This window comes from Mastomys coucha, unplaced genomic scaffold (genome assembly GCF_008632895.1).
Source record: "Mastomys coucha isolate ucsf_1 unplaced genomic scaffold, UCSF_Mcou_1 pScaffold5, whole genome shotgun sequence".
Classification (NCBI taxonomy): domain Eukaryota; kingdom Metazoa; phylum Chordata; class Mammalia; order Rodentia; family Muridae; genus Mastomys; species Mastomys coucha.
The window spans coordinates 50,154,902-50,166,993 of NW_022196911.1; the positions used below are offsets into that span (position 1 = coordinate 50,154,902).

Genomic DNA, 12,092 nt, shown 5'->3' on the forward strand with positions numbered 1-12,092 from the left:
GAAGGAGGGAGGGAGGGAGGGAAGGAAAAAAGGAAAGAAGGGAGGAAGGAAGGAAGGAAGGAGGGAGGAAAGGAAGGAAGGAAGGAAGGAAGGAAGGAAGGAAGGAAGGAAGGAAGGAAGGAATCCTTGGGCACCCACCTCTTCTTGGGCAACTTGTCAGAGCTAAATTCTTGATCTGATTTAATAATACTGACCTGGACCTCTTCTGAGGCACGGAGGACTCCATTGCCCTCACCAAGCAGAGACCTCAGGACTGAGGCATAATCCTGCCTGTCTGCTGGAGTAAGCACGGGGGAAGGGACAGTTGCCCAGTGGCTTCCTTTGGGAAGAAATAGTGACTTTATCCAAGAACCTGGACGCCTGTTACTGCCTGATCAGGATACTGTTCTAGTCCATCATAAAGTCACAGCCTACACTCTTCTGTCAGAGATGACGGCAGGCAGGCAGATGACTCAGTTGCTAAGACATACCTGAGGGTCTCGGTTTGATCCCAAGCCTTGCTTTTAAGTAGAGTGCAGGAAGCACACAGGTCCATCACCTCCCAGCCCACACAGAGTTGAACACTGGGGGATAAGGGGGCTATCTCAGACCACCCTAACCTGGGCTACATTAGACTCTATCTCAACATAACAAAAGAAGAACTTAGAACCCACATTGAAAGACTCCTTAACAAGAGAAAAGCAAGCCAGGCGGTGGTGGTGCACACCTTTAATCCTAACACTTGGGAGGCAGAGGCAGGCGGATTTCTGAGTTCAAGGCCAGCCTGGTCTACTGAGTGAGTTCCAGGACAGCTAGGGCTATACAGAGAAACCCTGTCTTGAAAAAAAAAAAACCAACCAACAAACAAAAAAACAAAAACAAAACAAAACAAAAAACCAAGAGAAAAGCATAGGCTGGGATCGTAGCCCACAGAGGGCACACAGGCGCTCACCGTAGGTTCCTCTAAGAAGCAGTGACTTCTCATACAGCCGTAGTAACCAGTCAGCCCGACATCTCTTCTTTTTCCTGCCTGTCTTCTTTACTGTGGCTGAAGGCTCAGAACTACATCATTGTCCTAATCTTCCTTCAAAGTCACCTTGGATTCCTGGATGAGGGCAACTATCTACGAAGGCAAGGATATACCCTGGAGCAGTAGCCATCTTGTAGGAGCTGGACTACTCCCTCAAGGGTGACAGTTTTGGGCCACCTTGAGGAGCAAGAGCTGAGACAATGACAACACCTTGCCCAGGATGTCACCCACCCCAGCTCTTCCTCTACTTATACCCAACGTTCATTTAAGTATCCCCCAAATGGACTTGGGGCCACTAGACCCCTCTCTTTTCTCTAATGAGTGAGTGTGGCCACACTGATTAAATCTGTTTCTCTCTCTCTCTCTCTCTCTCTTTCCCTCTCTCTCTCTCTCTTTTTCTCTCTCAGACAGAGTTTCTCTGAGTAGCACTGGCTGTCCTGGAACTCACTCTGTAGACCAGGCTGGCCTCAAACTCAGAGACCTGCCTATCTCTGCCTCCCAAGTGCTGGGATTTAAGGTGTGTGCCACCACCACTCAGCATATTAGTTTTTTAATTGATGAGGCAGGTGGCAGAGCCTACGTTGGGGCTGCTAAAGTTGAGTTTTTGCCCTAAAAGCACCTGCAGCAAAACCTTGTCTCGGGGCTGGAGTGATGACTCAGTGACTGAGAGCATTTGCTGTTTTTCTAGAGTACCAGAGTTCAGTTTCCAGCATCCACGTTTTGAGGCTCACAGCTGCCTGTAACTCCAGTTCTGGACAGGTGGTACTCCCAACCTTACATACACACATCCACATTAATAAAAATAAGTCTTAAAAACAAAACCCTGTCTTAATCCAAAAATCATAGAAGAGGGCTGAGTGTGTGCTGCAGCTCAGTGGGGGAGTGGTCATCTAGCATGGGAGGGAGGCCTGTGATCGGTGTCTGGTACCAAAACCCCTCATCCTCTATAAAAAGGTCTGGGGACCTTTTCCTTGCTTTGATTGGGATAAGAAATGGAGAGCCAGGTAGCCATATAGAGATGTGACTGAACAAAAATGGAGCTTCCTACCTAACTGGAATGTCAGCAGGACCTTGCCTGGGCTTCTCTTTGACTCCTGGGTCTATAGAAAGAATTCAGATGGCCGGGCAGTGGTGGTGCATGCCTTTAATCCCAGCACTTGGGAGGCAGAGGCAGGTGGATTTCTGAGTTCGAGGCCAGCCTGGTCTACCGAGTGAGTTCCAGGACAGCCAGAGCTACACAGAGAAACCCTGTCTCGAAAAACCAAAAAAAGAAAAAAAAAAAAAAAAAGAATTCAGATGAAAGCTGTGGCACAGAGCAGTGGAGAAGACACATCGTTGATTACATCAAAGTGAGGCACCTTCAAGACTGACCAAATAGAAAAAAACCACACACAACTGTAACTGACGTTTTTGCAGCAGGTACTCTGGGGGAAGGAGTACCTTTTCTGTTTGGATGATTTATAGGCCCATTTGGAATAACTCTCTCAAGGGAGGGGACAATGGTATGTCCAGAGATGCTTGGGTAGATAGTAATCATTGGAGGCAGTTTAGAAAGTCATACCTCCACCCAGAGCCAGAGATAGGACCTAAATCCCATTCTTTTGGCCTGCAATCAAAGTCCTGCAGGTTGGCTCCTGGCTTTTCAAGCAGCTGCTTATGAGGGGATGGGTCCATCCTCATGACCTTCAAGCCTGACACATATCTAGGTTGTTACTTATCAGTAATTAGACTGAGATCGGACAATCTGCAAGACGGGCTCAGGTACCCCCTCCCTGTCTCTGCGTATCTTTCTGTCCTCCCAAGTAAGGGGCAAGACTCATTTTGATGAGGATCATAAGGTCCTCAAGTAAGGGTAGGTGGTAGAGCTGTGTGTTCTCTGATGTGCTCCCCAGGAAGGCAGGAGAGAGGGACGGCTGCATTTCCAGGTTATATGTTCAGGCTAGCTTTGGGGAGATGGCTTCTGGTTCTAGGGATTGCCTTGGGTGACAGGTTATTCTTAGGCTCCATGGCTTGGCTTTGGACAAGATGCTGAGCAGAAGAAGGCCAGGAGAGCATCAAGACAGATCTGAAGTTCTTCCAGTGTCCTTCAGTTCAAAGTGCCATACCTTGGGGTAGTATTTCCTGAGTCCCAACATTACTGAACTGTGGTGTTTAGTATCGGCTAGCGGCACTGGCTCACGGGGATGGGGGGGATATTTATTGTTAATTGTTGGCTTTTTAAGATAAGGTCTCCTCTAGTCCAGGTTAATCTCACAATGTAGTCAAGGATGTCCTGAACTTGGGTTTCTCCTGTCTGCAAGCTTTAGCGAAGGTTGTTTTTATGTTTTTTTTTTTTTAGTGCAAATTATTACGTTCCATTCAGATTCCTTGCTGACTCTCTGCATTTGTTTTTGTTTTTGCTTTTGTTTTTTTGTTTGTTTGTTTTTTGAGACAGGGTTTCTCTGTGTAGCCCTGGCTGTCCTGGAACTCATTCTGTAGACCAGGCTGGCCTTGAACTCAGAAATCCGCCTGCTTCTGCCTCCCAAGTGCTGGGATTAAAGGTGTGTGCCACCACTGCCCAGCGACTCTCTGCATTTTTAATGTAATCATGGGTGCTATGCACACACTTTAGTTCTGTAGACAGTGGAGCTTCAGGTTAGGAAGCAGTTGGAATCTTCCAAGGGAATTAGACAAGGTGCCAATCTATCATTTCCACCCCAGGGTACAGCTTGGGCAAAGGAACTAACTGTCTGGAGCTCCCTAGGTGGTGACAGTACAGCCTGAAGTAAGTATGATGGTGTCAAGGAAGGTCCCAATGAGATGGGAATCTGTGAATCAAAGCAATGTTCTTTGGCACAGGCACCTCCCACCATGGCTGTTGAGACCAAGGGGCTCTGTTTCCAGAGTTCCTTCCCCTCCCTGTCTAGCCTTCTCAATAGGTCCCAACCCTGCTCCCAGTGACACTTTCAGGCCTCAGTTGCTCTCAGGGTTCAGGCTATTTTTTAGACAATGAGGGGTTCATATTCCTATCTGCTTTGTGGTGGCCCCAGATGTGGCTGAGGTGGGGAGATCAGAACTTTGGGGCCTACAGCTGAGTGACCCTGGTAAGCCTATCTCTGTTCTGTTTCTTTTTCTCTAAAACTAGATAGTTACAGTATATCCCATTAAAATAAATCCTAGTAGTCCTTCCCACCACACCCCATGCCATGCAGGAGCTCTACCACTGAATTCTACTCCAACTCCCTTCTAGTGTTATAAACACACACAGGCACACATGCCTGCAGGAATTAATGTAACAGAAACTCTGGAAATAAAATAACCAAAAATGATTAGGTGGCTGAGTGAAGTAACTCCTATAATCCAATGCTTGGGAGGTTGAGACAGGAGGATTACTTCATGTTTCAGCTTGGATTATATACTTGACTATGTAGGGAGGCCCTGTCTTAAAAGCAGGAGTGCTTCAAAAAACAAAAACAAAAACAAAAGAACAAAAAAACAAAAAGCAGGAGTGCGGTTGGGTGGTGGCACATGACTTTAATCCCTACAGTTTGGAGGCAGAGGTAGGCAGATATGGGTGAGTTTGAGGCCAGCCTGATCTACATTAGTGAGTTTCAGGACAATCAGAGTTACATAGTAAGACCTGTTTCAAGAATACCAACACACATGCACATGGACATGGACACTCACACACACACCACCACCATTACCACTACTACAAACAACAACAACAACAGCATAAATGCAGAGTTGGGGCAGCAAGATGGTCCAGTGGCTAGAAGCGCTTGCTGTCAAGCCTGACACCATGAGTTTGTTCCCAAGACCCACATGGTGGAGAGAGATTGTTCTCAGACTTACTACACATGTGTGCTGTGGACACGAGAGCCAATAAATAAGAGAGAGGTGAGGAGACATCCTTTGGCTTTTCACTGTTGTAAGAAGATAATTATAATCAATATTGTCCCCAAAAGAAGATCAAATTCTAAAACAACAACAATAAACAGAACAAGGGCTGGAGAGATGACTCAGTGGTTAGGGGCATTGGCAGCTCTTGCAGGGGAACACCTATACGGTGGTCCCCAGGCATCTGAAATTCTTCTGAACTCACACCTGGTACATGTATAGATGCACAGGCAAAGCACTCATACCCATAAAATATAGAAGAAAACAGACAGTCGTAATGACTTTATTTCCCAGACTTTGCTTAAAGTCGGAGGTGTCAGCGACTCCATCACTACGAAAAGAACAACTCTGATTTAGAGAAGTAACTAACCATTGTCTAAGGCCTAGGACTTACTACATAGCTCAGGTTGGCTTCAAATTCCTGGCAATCTGCCTCAGCCTCTGGAGTGCTGGGGTTATAAAACTACACCAACTTGTAATGTGGAGATAAGAGCTCTTATCTAATCTTAAATGAGAGAGTAAAAATATTAAGTGGAAATAAAAGCTGGGTGTGGTGGTGCACGCCTTTGATCCTGGCACTTGGGAGACAGAGGCAGGTGGATCTCTGTAAATTCATGGAGAGAATTACTCTACACAGCAAGTTCCAGGCCAGCTATGGAGACCCCGTTTCAGAAGACCAAAAACCAGACCAAAACAAAAAACCCAAGACCAAGTAAACATGTGGGAATATGAAGGCAGGAGGCTCACGGTGGGGGTGGGGGTTCTTACAGACATGCACCACCCCACCGTGCATATACATTTGGGTATTTCTTTTTTGTGGGGCTGTAGACCGAACCTAGGGCTTCAGGCAAGTGTGTGGCCACTTACCTAGATCCCACCCCCAGTTTTTATGTTTGTTTGTGGTGCTCAGGATCAGACCTGGGTTCTCAGGCATGCTAGGTAGCTGCTCTGCCATTCAGCTATGTCCCCCAGTTCTCCTGTGTGTTAATTGAGGAAGTCCCGGTTCTGGAGATGGGGATGGAGATGCCTGGAGTTGGCTTGCAGTGGTGCTCTGAGAACAGCTTCCCAGAATGTCACTGTGCAGGCCTGGCTGGAAGCCACGGTCTGATTGTCAGGACACTGGCTTTCAGGTCGGCTATTCAATCAATGATTCTCATTTTACCAAGAAAAGGCAAAGTCAACCTCCTGACTCAGGAAGGCTAGCACCCCCACCTTGTATCGTTTGGTATCATCTATTGATTTCTTTAGTTGCTACTGCTCATGTGTTAGAATAGCGACTCACATCTGGACACAGTACACACTAGGCCCAAACAGTTCCACGTGTAAGAGGTTTTACTGGGAGAGAGAGACGGGGTGGTGGCAGAAAGAGAAGAGGGAGAGAGAGAGAGAGAGAGAGAGAGAGAGAGAGAGAGAGAGAGAGAGAGAGAGAGAGACACACATTCCCCATATATATGGTGACATGGTAGTCACAGGTAAAGGTGGGAAGTAAGCCCAATGGATTCTGGGAATATGATGGCTGTTGCCTTGGCAACAGGTCTGTGAGGCCCACCTATGTGATGTCATGGGTTTCGGAGGTCCTGATGCCAACACTCATCACTAAGACTCCAGAGTTGATGAGGATGGGATGTACCTTGGGGGGTGGTGTGTGTCAGGGCCTTTATTTTATCCAGTTGTCAAATCTGTCAGTGAATAGAGAGAGCTTAGTACTGAATCATCTTCCTTATGGTTGTATTTATTTACTTGCTGATATATTTAGCTGTATCAAGGTCTCATGCACTCCAATCGGACCTAGAACTCCACAAGGAGCTGCAGTTGACCTTGAACTTCTGATCCTCCTGCTTCTACTTTCACAAATGCTGGAATCACAGGCAGGTACCACCATGCCCAGCTTATGTGGTGCTAGACTAGAACACAGAACCTTGTGCATACTATGCAAACACTTTAGCAAATGAGCTACACCTCTACCTGCATCCTTACCATATTTTTTTAAAGATTTATTTATTTTATGTATATGAATACACTGTAGCTGTCTTCAGAGGGCATCAGATCCCATTACGGATGGTTGTGAACCACCACATGGTTTGCTGGAAATTGAACTCAGGACCTCTGGAAGAGCAGTCGGTGTTCTTTACTGCTGAGCCATCTCTCTAGCCCATCCTTATGATTTTTAAATCCTCATTTTACAAATAGAAAATTGAAGTCAAGGTCAGGCGGTGGTGGCATACGCCTTTAATCCCAGCACTTGGGAGGCAGAGGCAGGTGGATTTCTGAGTTGGAGGCCAGCCTGGTCTACAGAGTGAGTTCCAGGACAGCCAAGGCTACACAGAGAAACTCTGTCTCAAAAAACCAAAAAAAACAAACAAACAAACAAAAAAATTGATAGTTTTGTTAGGTACTGGCTATTCATTAGTAACTTAAAGTTATAGTCCCACATCTTCATGGTAATTGGAGGAATATTTTTGAGGCAAGAAAAAGGAGAAACAAGACCCTCACTCTATAACAAATTCAAGATAGTCATGAAAATGAATCTTTTTTTTAAAAAAGCAAAATAAAAGAAAACAAAACATTCTACAGAAAGGGACATAGAGAAAAGGCAAAAATAGCTGGTTTGTTGAACTGGTTTTAATGACAGTGGTTTTAAAGTTCTGATACAGAGACATTCCATCCCTTTCTCCCTTATAATTTGGGACTCAGGTACAACCATTGCACTCTTTTAGCATAGCACCTCCCCAAGTTGTCCATCCTGTTGGTTTAGGATGGTCTTATCTAATTACCATCTTGAGGCTTGAGACTGCTCCCTTTACTAAAGATGAGCTCAGAGGGCTGCCTACGGCTCTCCAAGGTTCAGTTTTCAACAGGTGACAGACAGCTACCTGCTAAGGGGAGAGAGGTTCCTCAGACCTCCTGGTTACTCTGTAACTCTGACAGGTTCTAAGCTCAGACACAAGGCAGACCACAGACACAAGGCAGACCATGGTGATTTATTTCCTTTTTTTTTTTTTTTAAAGATTTATTTATTTATTTATTTTATGTATGTGAGTACACTGTCACTGTCTTCAGACACACCAGAAGAGGACATCGGATCCCATTACAGATGATTGTGAGCCACCATGTGGTTGATGGGAATTGCACTCAGGACCTTTGGAAGAGCGGTCAGTGCTCCAACTGTTGAGCCATCTGTCCAGTCCTGTGATTTATTTCTTACAGAAGGAAGATAGGGAAAAAAATCAGGGGAAATAAGAAGGAGAAAGGAGTCCCTTCACCTGAAGGGGAATCTAGCTGGAGCAGAAATGCGAATCCCTGCACAGTTAAGTGTTGCTTAAGGCTCCCACATTCCCAGTTGTTAAGTCTATAGCTTTCTAGCAATCTTACTAAAAATTCTACTTACCAAGAAGCACATGCAGTGAGCTCCCTGTGCAAGTTCAGTGGCTTCTGATTTCAGCTAACAGCTTGGAACCCCTGCCAAGGCACCTTTGGAGCCAATCCATAACCGTAGTTATAGAATAAAGAAACAGGGATGGGGTTCCCAGAAACCCTTGGAACAATGGGCTTCTGAAATCTTGTAGATAGTCAGAATGAGGACTCTAGAAAGTCTTTGAGGCCACAAATCTACTTTCCACTGTGTCTTGAATTTGTTCTGAGTGCTATTTTGTCTCTCTCTTTTCTTTAAAAAAAGATTTATTTATTTATTTTATGTAAATACACTGTAGCTGTCTTCAGACATACCAGAAGAGGGCATCAGATCTCATTACGGGTGGTTGTGAGCCACCATGTGGTTGCTGGGATTTGAACTCAGGACCTTCATGGAAAGCAGTCAGTGCTTTTACCCGCTGAGCCATCTCTCCAGCCCGCTATTTTGTCTTTTAAGCCTCATGCTTAAACCTATATTTTTAATAAAAATCACTAACTCTGCTTCACCATACGGCTAGTCCTAAAATTCTTTTCAGTGACGAAGCCCAGTTTGGCCTTAGTGGAGGTCTCGAATTTCTCGGGCTACCACGGTGACACTGTATGCTCTTTCTGTCGTCATTTCTGGTATTTTGTTTGTAGTTTGGAAAGTAATCTTTGGTGTCTAACGGAAAGACTGCGGACAGTGATAAGCACCACCATGCCCTAAACTCATCCGCAGCCGCAGGTGCAGGCGCTTCCCCAGTACCAAAAGCCTCAGGACCTGGCAGCGCTTTAGATACTGTTAAATGCCAACAACCAGACGCCATGAGTTACAACATAAGCGCACAGAAGCAGGAAACTGGTAGGGAACTTTGCCTTTCTGTAGAGAACTCAGGAGGGAAAAAAACTGAACCTGGATAAATTCCGGAACACTCCAGAACTTCGCCCCGCCCCGCCCCGCCCCTCCCAGCAAGCTCCGCCTATTTCACCTATCCTCACCCAACCGCGCCTTAAGCCCTGCTTCTGCATTCAGCTCCGTCCTAGCACTCGGCCCCGCCCCTCCCGCCTCTTAGCTCCACCCCTCACGCAGTCCCGCCCCTCGCGCTCCTCTCTACTCTGCCTTCTTAGCCTCGCTCCTTCCCTCAACCCCGCCCCCAATCGGCCCCGCCTCTTTCGCAAAGCCTTCTTTTTTTCTCAGAATTTAGCTCCGCCCCTTCCTCCGCTAGCTCTGTCCCTGCAGTAGGCCGTTGAGGGTGGGGCTGAAGCAGGCGGTACTTGGGGCGTGGCCGGAGAAATACGGTCTAGGGCCTGCAATCTCAGCCCCGCGGGGCGGAGCACAGAGCGCAGCCAGGCTTTGCAATAGGGACCTGCTGGCTTTAAAGGCACCCGTGAGTCGCAGTTCCTAGACCGACCTCGAGGACCGTCGCCATGCACCGCGAACCGCTGCTGCTCCTACTGGGCTTGCTGCTCTCAGGCTCCGTTGCCCCTGCGCGCCACGGCCCGAAGCGCGTGAGTGCCCCCGATCCTGGAGCAGGCCTTCAGCGACATCCCGGGACTGATGGGTCCAGGTTGTCCTGGAGAGGAGAGGCGCCTCTCCTCCGAACCGTCCTATCCCATCCTTTCCGGGTGCAGAGCAGCGATGCGAAGGCTCTTGTCCCAGACCCGGGTTCTCAGGCTGTGACTCGCTGCATTCCCGTCCTCTTTCCCTTTTTTCTGTTTGGCTCTGAGGTCTTTCTGCTGGTAGGAGGGTTGAATCAGGCCAGGAGGTTCAAACTTGACTACCAGGTGACTGCAAGCCAGCAGTGAGTGTGATTCCAAAGCACCTAGCTGTGAGCCACTGAGACCCTCCATCTCCTGCCAGTCTTTCACTTCCCAGTTTCTCATTTCCCGCGCTACAGAGCCCTGGGAAAGGGGAGTTTGGTCGTTCTGAAGGAGAGGCCCAGTGCCGTTTGCCTTTTGTTGTGGTCTAAAAGTGCAGGTCCTCCAGACCCCTCCTGCCAGGACCGGCTGGATATAGGGGAAAGGTGTTGTGGATAATCTTAGCTTTGGTGTATAAAGTGTGTGTGATGCCAGCATAGGGTGAGGGCTTTCATGAACTGGATGTTTGCAAAATACCAAAAGAATAGTGTAGTTGGGGCCAGTATGCCCTTGGCCTTGTTTGGTCAGATCCAGGAAGATGTTACACGTGGGAGGAAGGACCTTTTGACCTAGAGGTTGATCGACTTGTCTCTTAATGTCTCCTAATGTGGGAATGATAGTCTTGGCTCCATAGCCAGCCTTTGAGGTGGAGCCCAGTTAGAGGCAGTAGGCCCGCAGATGTCCCCATTTCTCCTGTATGCTTTGCCTGTGGGTGCCATTCCAAACTTTAGGGGCTCAGATAGGCAATTCAGAGGGACTCAGGCATCGTAGGCACCAACCTCCTTTTGGCCGTTAGGGACTTTACTCAAGATCACTCAGTGGCACTTTTCAACCTTACTGGCTGTCATTTCCATGTTCCTTAGAGGCTTATGGGTGCAGGACTTGATTCTGTTGTGACCAGTGAGTGACTGAGCCTTTGGAACCCTGGGGTCTTCTTGCATCATCGACTGGTCCTGTGACCCTGGGCTATGGTGATTCAGATACGGCTGGCTTTGTGCTGGGCACTTACTAGACTCTATGTTGCATAGTGGGTATCATTTATTATATACCTACTGTGTGCTGTAGATTGAGCTTTGTACTTTTCCTCTTTAAAAAAAATTTTTTTTTCTTGGCCGGGCAGTGGTGGCGCACACCTTTAATCCCAGCACTTGGGAGGCAGAGGCAGGTGGATTTCTGAGTTCGCGAGGCCAGCCTGGTCTACAGAGTGAGTTCCAGGACAGCCAGGGCTATACAGAGCGACCCTGTCTCAAAAAAAACAATAAATAAATAAATAAATAAATTTTTTTTTTTTTCTTGAGACAGGGTCTCTGTAGTCCTGACTAGCCTAAAACTCCCACAAGTGGCTAATGATGACCTTGAACTACTGATGCTCCTGCCTCTCCTAATTTTGGAATAATTTATAAAGATAATATAGTGTTCTATGTATTTACCTAATTGCTTTTGTTAGCATTCCACATTATCAGAGTGCTTGTTAAAACCAAGAAGCCAGTGTAGGTCCGTTACTGTAAACGAAATTAGGCTTTATTTGGGTCTCATCAGATTCCCCATGAATGTCCCCTCTCTGTTCCAGCACCTGCTCTGGGGTTCCCTATTGTCATCCCTGTCACATCTTCCCACTCTTCTCAGGCCAAGGGGCAGAAAATTTAAATGAGCTTGGCTGCCTTCAGGATCTGAGTCCTGTTACTTTCAGTGTACAGGCTTCCTTACCCCTGCCATCGCCCTGACAGAAGATATAGTTAAGCCCACTTAATAAATGAGGAAGTTGAACCTCCAGAGCTTAACGTGCCGGAGGCATCTGCTAGTGAGACCAGGGGTTAACTAGCATCTGTTAGTGGAGCAGTAGTGGTCAGTGTGTGATTTTAACCCAGGCCTGTGACCTGTCCCTGTATTCTTGGCTGGGGATGGCATCTGATGGGTTCCAGGTATGCTTCCGACCTCTATCCTCCCTTTTCCCATGAGCCTGGACTCAGATGCTGGAATGCCTCACAACTGAAGCTGCCCAGGGCCTGCTAGTGGGGGGGCACCTTGTGAGAAGTCCCCTAGGGTTGTGGGGAGGGGTGATCAGAGAGGGTGGAAGATTCTAAAAAGAGCACCCTAGACCCAGCCGGGCGGTGGTGGTGTATGCCTTTAATCCCAGCACTTGGGAAGCAGGGGCAGGCGGATTTCTGAGTTCGAG

General features: G+C 47.4%; 1 protein-coding gene across 1 annotated transcript in view; it reads left to right on the forward strand.

The window, feature by feature from the left end:
• Window positions 1–9,535: 9,535 nt before the first annotated feature.
• The window catches only part of Gm2a (GM2 ganglioside activator), an 11,271-nt gene continuing 8,714 nt past the window's right edge, over window positions 9,536–12,092 (forward strand). The window contains exon 1 of the mRNA XM_031353328.1: window positions 9,536–9,787. Within this exon, the coding sequence (XP_031209188.1) occupies window positions 9,707–9,787 (81 nt within the window). The 5' untranslated portion in view covers window positions 9,536–9,706. The remainder of the gene's footprint in view (window positions 9,788–12,092) is intronic.